Raw genomic sequence first — 15,061 nt, forward strand, 5'->3', positions numbered from 1 at the left:
ATCTGCACCTTTTACCTTTTCTTCTCTACTTGATTTGCCTCCTCTTAATTTCTTTCCAAAACATCTTGTTATTACTTTCAAAATTTTCTATCATACTCTTACACCATTTCACATCTGCTCTCCACTTTGCCTCCTTTACCTTGTGCTTTACTTCTCTTCTCTTTTCTTTGTACCTCTCATATGTCTCCCTTGTCCTATTTTGTTACCAATCTGTGAAAGCTCACTTCTTCTCTTCTACAACCTTCTTTGTTTCTACATCCCACCACTCACTACCCTTCCTTCTATTTCCTCCCTTCCTTCTTGTTCCACATACAATCTTTGCACACCTTGTGACTCCCTCCTTGAACCATCCCCATTCCTCTTCCACTCCAAGTTCTACTCTATCCTTCATTCCCTCCCACTCCTCTCTCAGCTTCTTGTACTCCTTCTCCTTTTCCTTCTCATTTAAGCAGTTCACTCTAAGCACCTCCCTAACTTTTGTCCTTTTCCTCTTTCTCCATCTATCCTCCACTCTGAACTTCTTCCACCAAAAAATTATCTGATATTTCCCCCCACTCTCTTACCTTTGAACATATATATCCTTAACTCTTCCTATTATACTCCTATCTACCACTACATAATTCATTAACACTCTGTTTAACACCCTTCCATCCACCACCCTCTCCTATGTGTACTTATGCTTGACTTTCTTCCAAAACAATGTATTTGCTATCATCAACTCTCTTTCTAGACACATCTCCACCATCAACTCTCCACTATGATTCTTTCCTGGAACTTTACATTTCCCAACCACTCTGTATATTGGTTAATTTCCTACCCTAGCATTAAGGTCTCCCAATATTACTACACTGATGTTCCTCCCTAATCCCTCTATGCATTCATTTAAATTTATCCAAAAAGCCTTTCTTCTACACTCTTCTCACTACCAGGCTCATATGCACTTACAAAAACCCACATCTCCTTTCCCAGTTTCACCTTCATCCACATTATCCTTGAAGAAAGCTCCTTCTACTCCACTACATGTTTACCTATCTCTTCACTTTCTAGTATAGCCACCCCTTCTCTTTCTCACCCTCTCTTCACTCCTGAGAACCTCCCACTTACACTCCCAAACTCACACTCGCCCTTCCCTCTCAACTTAGTTTCACTCAAAGCCAACACATAGATCTTTCTTCTCACAAACATACTATATCTTCCCTTTTACTCTTATCTGTACCACATCCACGCACGTTAAAAGACCCAAACCACAGGGTACCGTTTGGAAAACTCCTAGACCCTCTTATGCCTTTACTTTTTTTTAAGGAATGTCCCCTGTGGGGCTACAGGGAGAAGGATGCCTAGTCCCAATCCCCATCCTATTTCTCTCTCCTATTACGATCCAAGTGGGAATACTTAGTGGCAGCATTCTTCTCCCCCAACACAAGGTAGGTGAAACAAGGAAATTAATATTCAGAGAAATGGTACAGGACAGCAACAAGGGGTTAGGGGACAACATAACGGAGGGACAGTAGCAGTAAAATAAAAGTGTCATCATGTTGCTACATGTTGTTGTGCAAAGTAGCATGCAGTTGATACTTTAGGGTCTATATGAGGTGTCCCTACAGACCAGAGCCACACATCATTTTGTCTGTGATAGAGGAGGACTCTGCTCACAGAGAACTGATGACACACCAAGATCATGAAAAAGGATGAGAAGCAGACTGTAAACTACTATAGGGAAACCTAGATTAGAGCCAGATGTGAAAGACCAAAATCAATACAAAGAAATGTAAAAGCATAGAAATGAGCAAAATGAAAGAGAGACTGTTATCTTCTTCAATAAGAGTCAAATATTCGCATGTACATCAGGTTACCTGATGTACAATGATGTATCATAATACACGTATTACAAAATATAAAGTTACTACTGTTATACTTATTCTCTTTCACCCTAAATAAATATAATGCCACAGAAAACGTGATGAAGGCTGTTCACAGAATATGGGGGTCACTCAGCTACAACAAAATATAATCAGGAAGCCAATGCCAGCATTCTCATATGCCCCACTCGTGACTCATGATCCACACATGTGTCATCGTATGCAAGAGGTTAAGAATATATAAAATGGAGAATGGAGAACGGATTTATCACAAAGGCAATAGAGAAGAATTTATGGAATTTTAATCAGAGATGATCTGTTGCCTGAAAACCATATAAGATAGTAAGAGAAAAGACTTCAAAAAATTTCATGAACATAAGAGTGGTATTCCATTACTTGAATAGGGGACATGAAAAAAAAAATCTGTTTCACCCCGTCTGGGGTATTGGCTGCTTGTTATTGTGGCAAAGTAACATGCAGTTGATACTTAAGGGTCTCTATGGGGCACCCCTATGGACCAAAGCCACACATCATTTTGTCTATGATAGAGGAAAACTCTGTTCATAGAGAAATGATGCCACTTTTATACTACGACTGTCCCTCCGTTATGCTGTCCCCCAACCACTTGTTGCTGTCCTGTACCATTTCTATGAATATTCTTTTTCTGTGGTGGGGGAATTCCCTGTGGTGGGGGAAAAGAATACTGCCATCAAGTATTTCCACTTGGATCGTAAGAGGCGAGAAGAAAGGGATGGGGATTGGGACTAGGCATCCTTCTCCTTGTAGCCCCACAGGGGACATTCCTAAACAAAAAAGAGAAGGCATAAGAGGGTCTGGAAGTTCTCGGACCAGCACCCTAAGGTTTGGGTCTTTTAATGTGTGTGGATGTGGTACAGATGAGAGTAAAAGGGAAGAGATAGGTAGTATGTTTGTGAGAAGAAAGATGGATGTGTTGGCTTTGAGTGAAACCAAGTTGAAAGGGAAGGGTGAGTGTAACTTTGGGAGTGTAAGTGGGAGGTTATCAATAGTGAAGAGAGGGAGAGGGAGGGAAGGGGTGGCTATTCTAGATAGTGAAGAGATAGGTAAACGGGTAGTGGAGTAGAAGGAGGTTTCCTCAAGGATAATGTGGATGAAAGTGAAACTGGGAAAGGAGATGTGGGTTTTTGTAATCGCATATGGGCCTGGCAGTGAGAAGAGTGTAGAAGGGAGGCCTTTTGGATAGATTTAAATGAGTGCATAGAGGATTTAGGAAGAAATGTCAATGTAATAGTACTGGGTGACCTTAATGCTAGGGTAGGAAATGGTCCTATCGATGGAGTGGTTGGAAAATGTGGAGTTCCAGGAAAGAATCATAGTGGAGAGTTGATGGTGGAAATGTGTCTAGAAAGAGAGTTGATGATAGCAAATACAGTGTTTCAGAAGAAAGTCAAGCATAAGTACACATGGGAGAGGGTGGTGGAGGGAAGGGTGGTACATAGAGCGTTAATGGATTATGTAGTGGAAAATAGGATTATAATAGGAAGAGTTAAGGATGTACATGTGCTAAGGGGAGAGGGTAGGGGAATATCAGATCATTTTTTGGTGGAAGGTAAGTTGAGAGTGGAGGATAGATGGAGAAAGAGGAAAGGGACAAAAGGTATGGAGGTTCTTAGAGTGAACTCTTTGAATGAAAAGGAAAAGGAGAAGGAGTACGGAAAGAAGCTGAGGGAGGAGTGGGAGGGAGTAAAGGATAGAGTAGAGCTGGGTGTGGAGGAGGAATGGGGATGGTTTAAGGAGGGAGTCATAAAGTGTGCAAGGATGGTGTGTGGAACAAGAAGGACAGGGGGAAATAGAAGGAAGGGTAGTGAATGGTGGGATGAGGAAACAAAGAAGGTTGTAGAAGAGAAGAAGCGAGCTTTCACAGATTGGTTAAAAAATAGGACAAGGGAGTCATATGAGAGGTACAAAGAAAAGAAAAGAGAAGTAAAGCAAAAGGTAAAGGATGCAAAGAGGAGAGCAGATGTGAAATGGGGTAAGCGTATGACAGAAAATTTTGAAAGTAATAAAAAGGTATTTTGGAAAGAAATTAACCACTTCAGTACGGGACTTAAATCTCGCGGGCAGCAGCCAATGCCAGCCGTATGACGTAACGTAATAATATTCGCATCATAAAATATAGTCGCCGCTTATATCGATCGTTCTCTCTTTCACCCGCGAATTTTGAAAACCACAGAGAATGGGATTAAGGGTGCATTTGGGAGAATGTAAAAACACAGGGGCGACTACAATAAATATAATCAAGACGCCGATATGGCAGCGTCGCGAATCCACTTGCTCCTCATGACGCCTACGTGTGCGGCACCGTATGGAAGGGGTTAAGAGAGGAAGAGGAGGCGAATCAAGTTGAGAAGAAAAGGTAAAAGGTGCAGATGGAGAGATGATAATGGAAGAGAAGGCAGTAAGGGGAAGATGGGCAGAGTATTTTAGGGAGTTGCTAAATGTGAAGGAGGATAGGGAAGGAAAGATAGCTGCAGTGGGAAATGCGAAGAAAATGAGAGTGATGAGTGAGGAGAATGGAGGAGAAATAAGGAAGGATGAGGTGAAGGCAGTTGTTAAGATGATGAAAGCAGGTAAGGCACCTGGTCTGGATGGATGCCATGCAGAATGTCTGAAAAAGGGAGGTACAGTGATGGTGGACTGGTTGGTGAGGTTATCTAATGTTTGCTGGAGAGAAGGTAGAGTGCCAGAGGACTGGAGGAGTGCCTGTATAGTTCCACTTTACAAGGGAAAAGGGGACAAGTGTGAATGTAGTAGTTTCAGAGGGATTAGCTTGTTAAGTGTAGTTGGGAAGGCTTATGGGAGGATCTTAATTGAGAGGATTAGGAGAGGAACAGAAGGAGTAATTTGTGAGGAACAGTGTGGATTTAGGACAGGTAGAGGTTGTGTAGATCAGATCTTTGTGGTAAGACTGATATGTGAGAAAGCTATAGGAAAGGGGAAGGATGTTTTTTGGGCTTTTATGGATCTGGAAAAGGCTTATGATAGGGTAGACAGAATGGCACTGTGGGAGGTTATGCAGATATAAGGGATAGGAGGAAAGCTTCTGGGAGCTGTCAAGAGTTTTTATGAGAGTAGTAGAGTTTGTGTCAGGATTGGAAATGGAGAGAGTGAGTGGTTCGAGGTAAAGGTGGGACTTCGTCAAGGATGCGTTATGTCGCCCTGGCTGTTCAACTTATACATGGATGGGGTGGTGCGAGAGGTAAATGCAAGGGTAGTGGGTGAATTTGGAGATGGTTAAAGAAACTGGAGAAAAGTGGGAGGTGAGCCAGCACTTGTGGCAGGATCGGAAAAGGGATTGAGGAAGTTGGTGGCAGAGATTGGGAGAGTATGTGATAGAAGAAAGCTAAAGATAAATGTGGGTAAAAGGTGATGAGATGTACAAGGGGTGAAAGTGGCAGTAGACTGGAAGTGAGCATTAAGGGAGAGCGACTGGAGGAAGTGGATAGTTTTAGATACTTGGGTGCAAATGTGGCAGGAAAAGGTGGAGTGAAGGTGGAGGTAGAATGTAGATTGAGAGAAGCGAGTAAATGCCTTGGTGGATTAAAGAGTGTAATGAGGAATAGACATTTGGGAATGGATGCTAAGAGGAGACTGTATGAAGGAGTGATTGTGCCAACAGCACTGTATGGAGCAGAAACATGGAACATAAGAGAAGAAGAGAGGTGTTTGAATGTGTTTGAGATGAGGTGTCTGAGAAGTATGATGGAGGTACTAGGCTAGATAGAGTGAGAAATGAGGAGGTAAGGAGGAGAACGGGGGTGGAAAAGGAGCTGGGAGATAGGGTTGATGAAAGAATATTAGGATGGTTTGGACACATGGAAAGAATGAGTGAAGAAAGACTAGTAAAAGAGGTATGGAAGGCAGATGTGGAGGGAGTGAACATGAGGGGATGTCCTAGGATGAGGTGGATGGATGGGGTGAAGGGGGCTTTGGGGAAGAGGGGAATGTCTGTTGAGGAAGGACGGGAGAGGACAGAAGACAGGGGTGAATGGAGAATGGTTGTATATGGATGATGTTGTGATTGCATGAGGTGGAATGGGCAGGGGGGTGGGGTGAGGTAGTATGTGTGAGCAAAATTTGACGCAGCCCAAAGGGATTTCTCCCCGTCCTCTCCTTTTATGCAATGGGGGGACGGAGAGGGGGGGTCACCGATTTAATGAAGCGGCCTTGCTGTGGATGTGCTGTGTCTTGCGACACTGCTTCTGACACAGGGCAGTGGACAAGGTGCAGGGATGACCCGTCATCCAGGAGGTGCTCAGATAAGAGGGAGTGTGGAGGGGTGTGGAGTGTATTCAGGGATGGAATGGGTGGAAATGATTTTATGCCTTTCCCTTTTTGGCTACCTCCCTTGTACGGGGGAAAAAGCCTTGGTATATGTATGTATGTTTCACACCAGATTGGGTTAGAAGTAGTCTTGTACCAAAACAATGATATAGGAAAGACAGAATATTAAAAGCAGCAACCAAAATGATCCCAAGAAGCTGGGAAGTATAAGATACATAAAAACTAGGACTTCTTCCTTTGGAAGAGTGTAGACAGGGAAGTGATATGATAATGACAGTAAGTTAAAAAAAAAAAAAAAAATTGGATAGAGATTATCTTCTGATATAGGATGAAAGAACAAAAAGTCAGAGTGCAAAATTATGAAAGGCGTTCCATACAGATCCATCAATTTGTTGAATAATTTAGAAGATATTATCCAGGCCAACAAAATCCATGAATTTAAGGTAAAGTTTGATCAATGGAGATATAATGATTGGATCCCATGAGCACAGCTCCCTATATACTGGGTAAAATACATACACACATACATACCATTATACAATCAAACATACAGATCCACATGCAGGCACAAAGACACACAAATATGCTTATAGTATTTATATAAGAAGTGTCATTTCATGCAAACAATATAAATATAATATTCCATCACCTAAAATAAAAAGGCAAAAAGATTAAATTACTGTTATGCAAACATTAGTAGTGATAATAAAATATGAAATAGTAAAAAAGAAAACAAAACTTTAATACACAGATATGTCAAACTAAATAAAATTAGTGCAAGAGCTAGTGATACCTCTGGTTCCTTTTTCCTCACTAGGTGCAAACCAAATGCAAATACAAATATTGTTGCTATACATCTATCATTACAAGTTATATTTGAGACAATCTAAACAATTCAGATTAAAATCTGTGTAAAATTGTATGAAATAAATGCTGAATTGAGCAACTTTTTAATATGGGCTTGTCATACTCCTGAATAATTACAATGTGAGGAAACAAAGATACCACTACAGCTAAAACTACCATCACCACTAGCATGGTCATTACCTTGGTCATAATCACTATCACTGACAATGACATGGACATGACCAACATCACAGCAACTGCCACAGCCATTGGCTGCCTCAACCACCACCATCATCTCTTTCACCATCATATACTCCCTCCTACCTCCTCTGAAGATACTAGAAGCTTTCTGAGGTGGTCAATAAAGGCAGGTAGAAGAAGTTCCCGACATTCTGGGATCTTGAAAAGTTGGCTGTGGATTATTTCCCCCACTGTCATAAGCTTTTGTTTGGCAATGCGATGCTTGGGTAAGTTGTTCAGCATTTTGATCAGGATTTCACTGCACAACAAAAACAGTTATTATTGAAAAGTGACATTTGTCTTCTGAATGCCTATTCTTTTATCTCCATGGTCATTTGTCTCAGGGAACAATATCTGGGGGTAGTGCCTTGGAGATGGATATCAGAGAAAACCACCTCATTCTCAAAACCTATCAATACCCTCTTCTCCATATGAAGATACTACTTAACCTCCTCAATATGAGTCCAATATTCGCACACACATCAGGTTGCCTGATGTACGATGATGCATCACAATACATGCATTACAAAATAGTTACTGCTGTTACACTCGTTCTCTCTCTCAATGAATGAATATAATGTCACAGAAAATGTGATCAAACCTGTTCAAAGAATACAGGGGTCGCTCAGCTACAACTAAAATTTAAATATAATCAGGAAACCAACACCGGCATCCTCATATACCCTACTCGGCTCATGATGCATACACAGGTGTCATTGTGCTCAACAGGTTAAGGGACTGGCAGTTGGTCTTCATGGAATTTAATTAACCATGCCCTTGGTCCAACTCACTGGCAGCAGGGTTTGAGCTGCCATCACCTCAACCTCTGCTGCAAGTAGCAATACTCACCCACTTGGCAAGTGAGCATTCAAAAATGTCTTAATATAAACATATCAAGATTCTCCAGATAGCCAAGTCCATTATGAGGGGGAAGAGGCCCTTGGTATATAGACAGATAGATGATTCTCCAAGTTTCTATAACTAAATACAAAAGTTTCTTCATATTTGGAACCCCCTTTAGTAGAAATTTTCCAATTCTGAGAATGAAAAATGAGTCTGAATAGTTAGAAAAAAAGGTTTCCGTGAAGAGGAGAAAAAATGTTTCAGGGGAGAGGGAGTGAATTCCAAGTGCTCCAAAATGCCTCCAATTCATAAAATCTTCTAGATCTTTTTGTGTGGGTGTGCTTTGATTCAACCTCTTCATTTTATGAGGGAAATTGTGTTCTTCTTATGTCTTCTAGCTAAATCTTACATTGAGTCAAATCTAAAACCTTACATCAACCACTTCTGTTTCATCTGTACCTTATCTAATAAATATTTCAAATCATGTTAAATTAATAACAAACACCCACACACCATCAAATATTTGGTAAATATATTTTTCTTGAAAAGGCTTACTACACTTTTTTCTTGTTAACATAATGTAGACCTTACCTCAAGGTGACAGGATCAAAGGTGGTAATGACATCTGGAATAGTTGTGGTGATGTACCTCAGACATTGTGCTTGCACAGTTAATGTCGAGTCACTTGTATCAAGCATCATTTGGGCCATGGACTCCAACAGCTGCTTCAAGATCTTTTCAAACTCCTCCTGGCCTCGTTCATAAAGCCTTAGAAAAGGGAACAAATAAGAATTATAAAAAATATATATTTCTGGATGTCATAATCAGCTAAACTAAGGGACAACTGGGAATTCACAAATAATTCTGTAAAGTCATTAGTGGGAAACTGCCAAGTGCGGGTTGGCTCTTAGGTTGCTTATAGAACACTTTTTAGTGTCATCTGACATGGATGATTATTCAGCAGACAGAGACAGATCAAGACAGAGAGAATGTGGTACTTACTCAACAAAGAGTTGTCTTGATCTGATGATAAACTTGAATATGTACTGAAGGCACTTCATAGCCTTCTTTAGAGTGGACTGTCTCTCAGGAACATTCCCCTGCTCCACGTAGAATCTCAACACATGGATCAGCTTGCTGTTTGGAGCAAATTGAAAATAATGAGTAAAAATATACAAATAAACAATCAATGTACATTTAATGGTCTGTGTCAGCTAACTTGAATAACATAATTTCCCTAAAATCCAATATACACTCTCCTGAATGCAGTCACTCCAATGACCCTGGTCTCTCTTGCAGAAGATCCACAGCCTCAAGAAAACCAACTGCAGCCTCCAGTCAGAACCATAAGTCACTTAGTGATGAGATATTGTTATTGTCTAAGGATTGTTCATGTGGGACATAGTAGTATTTAGTTTTCTGAGTCTTCTGTGTGGTGGTTGCATCTGGGTCAGTTTGGATCTGTAGCCAGACCTATTCTGTGTTTGTACTGTCTTAATGACGAATGGTGTCCTGAGTGCAGGAGTGCTAGTGTATTTACCTAGTTGTATTATACGGGAAGGAAGCTATGCTGGTATTTACCTAGTATTTACCTAGTTGTATTTTACAGGATGGGAGCTATGCTCGTTGTGACCTGTTTTCGTATCTCTCCACATCCAGTTTATTCTTGAACTCATGTATAGTTCTGGCATTCACTGTTTCACTGTTTAGTTTGTTCCAGACATCAATCACTCTGTGCAGGAAACTGTTCTTTTTCAGGTCTCTTCTGTAACTGTCCTTCTTTAGCTTCTTATCGTGTCCTCTTGTTTCTCTCTTGTCCCATTTCAATAGGTCATCTCTATCGAGAACTTCCATCCCTTTCGCAATTCTGAAGATGGTCAACAGGTCGCCTCTTTCCCTTCTCTGCTCTAATGTTAACAGCTGTAATTTCTCCAATCTTTGTTCATATATCAAATTTGATAGTGTGGGTGCCATCTTTGTTGCCGCTCTTTGGATTCTTTCTAATTTCTTTGTTGTTTTTTTTTGTGCTTGGTGCCCACATTGATATAGCATATCAATGTGGGCATCAAGTTTTCTTAAAATCCTGAATAGTGTTTGCATACACTGTTTCTTTATCTAAATTATGTGGCCTTTTCTCTGTGAAACATATCTGGGGGTTGTTGTCAGAGTATTGAGTTTGATGTTTTTTCTTGAAGGGCTTGTTTAGTTATCTGGGTGTGAATATGTTTCTGTGTGGATGTTTTGTGTGGTTTGTGTGGTTTGTGTGGTTGGTTGTGGTAGTGTTTGAGTAGTATGCTGCTGGTGTAGTTTTTCTGTTGCATACTGTTGGTGGTACTCATGTGATATACTGTGAAGAGTGTATGTTGTTTTGGATTATGGTGTAGAACTGTGTTCCTGTCATTTTCATAAGATGTTCTATTTGGAGAATTTTGGTTTCTCAATGTAGGTGTCCTATAGGGGTAGTTTTGGTGCATCCTTTTATTATTCTCTGCTACATTCAGGTCATCATCTAACATTAAAACAATATCAACATTGAATTTGTCTGGCCACAGACACAAAATGCTCCAGATGCAACCATTACACAGAAGGCCCTGAACACCTATCTTACATTGCACCACCCTAGCTATACTCAGACAAGAACACAATATTCATTTCTTGAGTCACTTCTAGACCAATCCAGTGGTTGTTGCCAGTTAACTGTGAGCTGTGGATCTCATGCAACAGAAACATAGAGCAATGGATTGACTAATGGACTCTGTGGATTTCATTTTTTTTTTTTTTTTTTTTTTTTTTTTTTTCTGAGGCTTTCTTTGTTATATCAATGGGGTTGTATTTTTCCCATTGCCTCTAAGGACATGTTTTTGCTGGCTTTCTGTAAAGGTCATTGTGATCTCTTACTTCATGTCTATGGGAGGAAATCAGTATTAAAGGTCTCTAAGCTCTTTCCTATTTCTCCAAGTAATCTTGCAATTTTACCCTGTATCCCAGTGGTCAGGATAATGGGATGACTTGTCATCCATGAGAAGTTAAGATGATGGGGAAGAAAGGGTGGTGGATGAGAGTGGAATGGGTGGGAGTGGAATGGGTGGAAGCGAAATGGGTGGAAGTGAAATGGATGGGAGTGGGTACTTGCCTTTTGACTTGGCTACCTACCTTGCTCTTTGTGGTTGGAGAGAAGGTAAGCACACTATCATGTTTGGGGTTGCTGTTTGTTGGTTATATTGAGGAGCTTGTTTGGTAGGGTGTTCACAAGAGTTTAGTATATTCAACTTGGGGAGTTGTTCTAGTATTTTGTTTCCTGTCTGGTTAGTGTGTATCCATACTGGGTGGTGTGTGTTTATGTCACTTGCCAGTATGTGTTTTGACACTACAGTAAGAGGTTGGAGTTCGGGGGTATGGCCGTAACTCTGGGGGACTTACGAGGAAAGTAGTAGGTTATAAGTTGTTCTCTTCATTTATGAACGAAAAAAGAGGAAAAGTATCAAAAACTTATGAAAAAAATGTCCAACCCACATAATGATGCCAATCATCTTTGTACAATTTATCCACTACTCCCATGCCATTTTATTCATACATACTGAGCTAGAAAATGGGAAAAAAAATAAATAAAAAAGCATATTAGTCACAATGCTGTAAAGTACAACAGATGGTGTTACTACATGGAAATGAGGTATGGATATTAATGTGTGCCAAAAAGAATAAAGAACATGCAATGGAGAGGATTGCTTGAAAATGTATATGGAATAATGAAACCTAATGTAAAATACTATTCTAAAAATTACAAAAAGAAAATTGGCTTGAAAAATGAATTAAAATCTGTAATCTCTAAAAGCATCTTTACAAAATACTTACTTGTAAGCTAATGTTGCATGAAAGTTTTGTTGAATGTAGGAATCAAGAACAGGTTGAAATGCTTCATGTTTGCTCATATCTGTCACAACTGATATGACATACACCTTGTGCCATGAAAAAGTAGGAAAAGAATGTAATTCAATAACAGAAACAAGATTTCAAAGCTTAATAAATATAACACTTAAAGAAAGAGTATACATAAAAAGTTGCACACATAAAAAGCAAAATTAATTTTACATGAATGAATTATATCAGCAACCTGTGATATGTTCAGTTTTTGGTGATATCAAAAAAGAGAAAAACACAAAGGCATCTCTCCATGTCAGTGTATTACTGAAATACCGCATTCATGAGTGAAAATTTCAGTTATCTCCATCTACCATAATTCCATATAAAAATTCCACAGTGAAATTATGTCCAATTATAAAAAAGATTGAGAATAAAATAAGGTGTGTTACCTGAACAGGGTAAATGAAGTAAATGAAGCAAATAATTTTGCTTGACAAAAGGATGAATGGCAAAATCATTAAGAAATCTAATATCCACAGTATGAGCAACTAAGGATTTCTTCAATGAGCAAAGAATAGTACATTAGTTTGCCCAAGGAATTAAACATGCCTAGAGTCAACATAAACTTCAATTAAAATCTGTTACAATGTCATATTACACTCAAAACAGTATGTGCAACTGATAAAATTTTAAGGAAGCAGCAAAGAAAAAAAAAAAAAAAAAAACGAAGAACTAGAACACAAATAAAATTAGCATTCCACAAGCCTGAATATAAACAAATGGAAAATGACAAACACAAACCTTTTTAAACATCCTATTTCTTAAAGAAATAAAAAAGAAAGAAAAATTACACATTTAACAAAAGTATGAACAAGAAAGCATAATTTTTCAAGAAATTTTACAAAAGACTTAAAGGACAACTCATCAACTAATTTTTAATTTTTCAAGTCTATAAGAAAGCATAAACTCAACCAAATGATTACATTATGCAAACCTGAGAGAGCTTGACTAGCAATAGAGGCTAGTAGTATGAAAACAAATACAATAAAAATGTATGTATGCAATATTTTCATCCTCTCAATAGCCTAGTTTCAATATGTATTTCACATCATCCTCTACTCTCACTCTAATCCTTCAGGACTTTTTGAAGAACCATCATAAATTAGATTCAATAACACCATACTACAAAGACATTGATACAGCTTTATTCATTCAAGTACCAATTAATAAACCAGTACAGGTCAAACAGCTTCCATTGTCATGCCCATGCACACACTCATTGCAGTGCTCCTGACCATAACAATGAGGCCAGGACATAAGAGGCCACTTCATCCACTCGGTACTGCAAATGGAGGGTTTTCAAATGGGTTTTATATGTTTGTGATGTGGGGGTGTGCTTTGACTCAGCCAAGGGTTTTATTTTTCTGACTATCTATCTATCCCTCTATAGTAACACACACTGATTACACATTGACGCAATGGGTCAAGGAAAACACCAGATATAGAAATAATAATGAACCCTCAAGATTGGATTTGATATTCACATCAGAACCCGAAATTGTGGATAAAATCGAATACAAGAAACCAACTGGAAAAAGTGATTACATACTACTAGAACCAGAATTAAATGAAGAAACAAATATAAAAATTAATGAAAAACACAGAAAAGGAAGACAAATGTACAACAAAACAGATTTTGAGAAACTTTGAAAATTCTTTCGAGAAGCAAATTGGAAAAAAAATTAATAATGAAGAAACAAAGGTGGAAGACAAATGGACAATTTGGAAGGAAATCTATAATGAAGGTGTGGATAAGTATGTACCCAGACAAAAACAGGAAAGGGTATATATAAAATCCTGGTATAATAAAAAGTGCAGTGAGGCAAAATACAGAAGAGATAAAGCCTGGAAAAGGTGGAAAAAAAGAAAAAAACTGAGAAATAAGAAATATACACCACACTAAGAAATGAATATGTAAAAATACATAGAGAAGAAAAGAGAAATTATGAAAAGGACATAATAGATAAATGTAAAGATCAACCCAAATGATTTCATAGATATGTAAATGGCAATTTAAAAAATAAACAGGAAGAAATGAGTAGTGGCATCCCACAGGGATCAGTACTAGCTCCAATAATGTTTGTTATTTAGCTGTGGATGTGTTGTGATTTGCGACACTGTCTCTGACCCAGGGCAGTGGACAAGGTGCAGGGATGACCCGTCATCCAGGAGGTGCTAAGATAAGAGGGAGGGAGGAGGGGAGTGGAGTGTATTTAGGAATGGAATGGGTGGGAATGATTTTATGCCTTTTTCTTTTTGGCTACCTCCCTTGAAAGAGGGAAAAAGCCTTGGTATATGTATGTATATATGTAAATGACATGGACGAAGGTATTGAAAGTTACATGAACTGCTTTGTGGATGATGCAAAATTATTAAAGAGAATAAACTCCAAAATAGACTGTAACTCATTGCAGAGGGATCTGAACAAAGTCTTAGAGTGGAGCAAGAGATGGGAGGTAGAATTCAACATCAAGAAGTGCAGTACAATTGAATTTGGAAAAAGCATGACGAGAATATCATCGCAGAATAAAATTTATAGAAAAGAAGTAAAGAAAGTAAATTTTGAAAGGGACCTAGGAGTAATCATCACCAGACATGTTGCTAGATAAAGATATAAATAAAATAGTCAGAGAAACATACAATTTGTTGGGATCGATAAAGGTGGCCTTTAAATACCTGGATAAGGAAATGATCAAGAAAATATTACAAACACTGATAAGGCCAAAACTGGAATATGCAGTGCTGATATGGTAACCCAATACAAAAAAGAATATAAGAAAATTAGAAAAAAAACAATGAGCAACAACAAAGAGGGTTCCAACACTTTCAAATCTGACATAAACAAAGACTGGCCAAACTGGAATTGCCAACCCTGGAACAAAGAGCAGAACGAGGGGACCCACTAACCATCTACAGAATTATAAAAGGAAAAGAATGCCTTGATGGAGAGGACTTATTAAAGTGGGACAGAGGAAAAACAAGAGGACATGCAATGAAACTCAACAACAATAACTACAGAAGAGACCTGA

The 15,061-nt window shown here is 38.9% G+C and overlaps 1 protein-coding gene across 7 annotated transcripts in view; it reads right to left on the reverse strand.

Moving 5' to 3' along the window:
- The window catches only part of LOC143023121 (dedicator of cytokinesis protein 1-like), a 165,679-nt gene that overhangs the window by 110,214 nt on the left and 40,404 nt on the right, over positions 1-15,061 (reverse strand). For all 7 annotated transcript variants that reach the window (XM_076181627.1, XM_076181630.1, XM_076181624.1 and 4 more), the window contains exons 8-11: positions 11,964-12,067; positions 9,114-9,248; positions 8,703-8,879; positions 7,353-7,527 (exon numbers count right to left, since the gene is read on the reverse strand). In XM_076181627.1, coding sequence (XP_076037742.1) covers positions 7,353-7,527; positions 8,703-8,879; positions 9,114-9,248; positions 11,964-12,067 — 591 coding nt within the window. The remainder of the gene's footprint in view (positions 1-7,352; positions 7,528-8,702; positions 8,880-9,113; positions 9,249-11,963; positions 12,068-15,061) is intronic.

This window comes from Oratosquilla oratoria, unplaced genomic scaffold (assembly GCF_046742065.1).
Source record: "Oratosquilla oratoria isolate Oo_2021 unplaced genomic scaffold, ASM4674206v1 SCAFFOLD45, whole genome shotgun sequence".
Classification (NCBI taxonomy): domain Eukaryota; kingdom Metazoa; phylum Arthropoda; class Malacostraca; order Stomatopoda; family Squillidae; genus Oratosquilla; species Oratosquilla oratoria.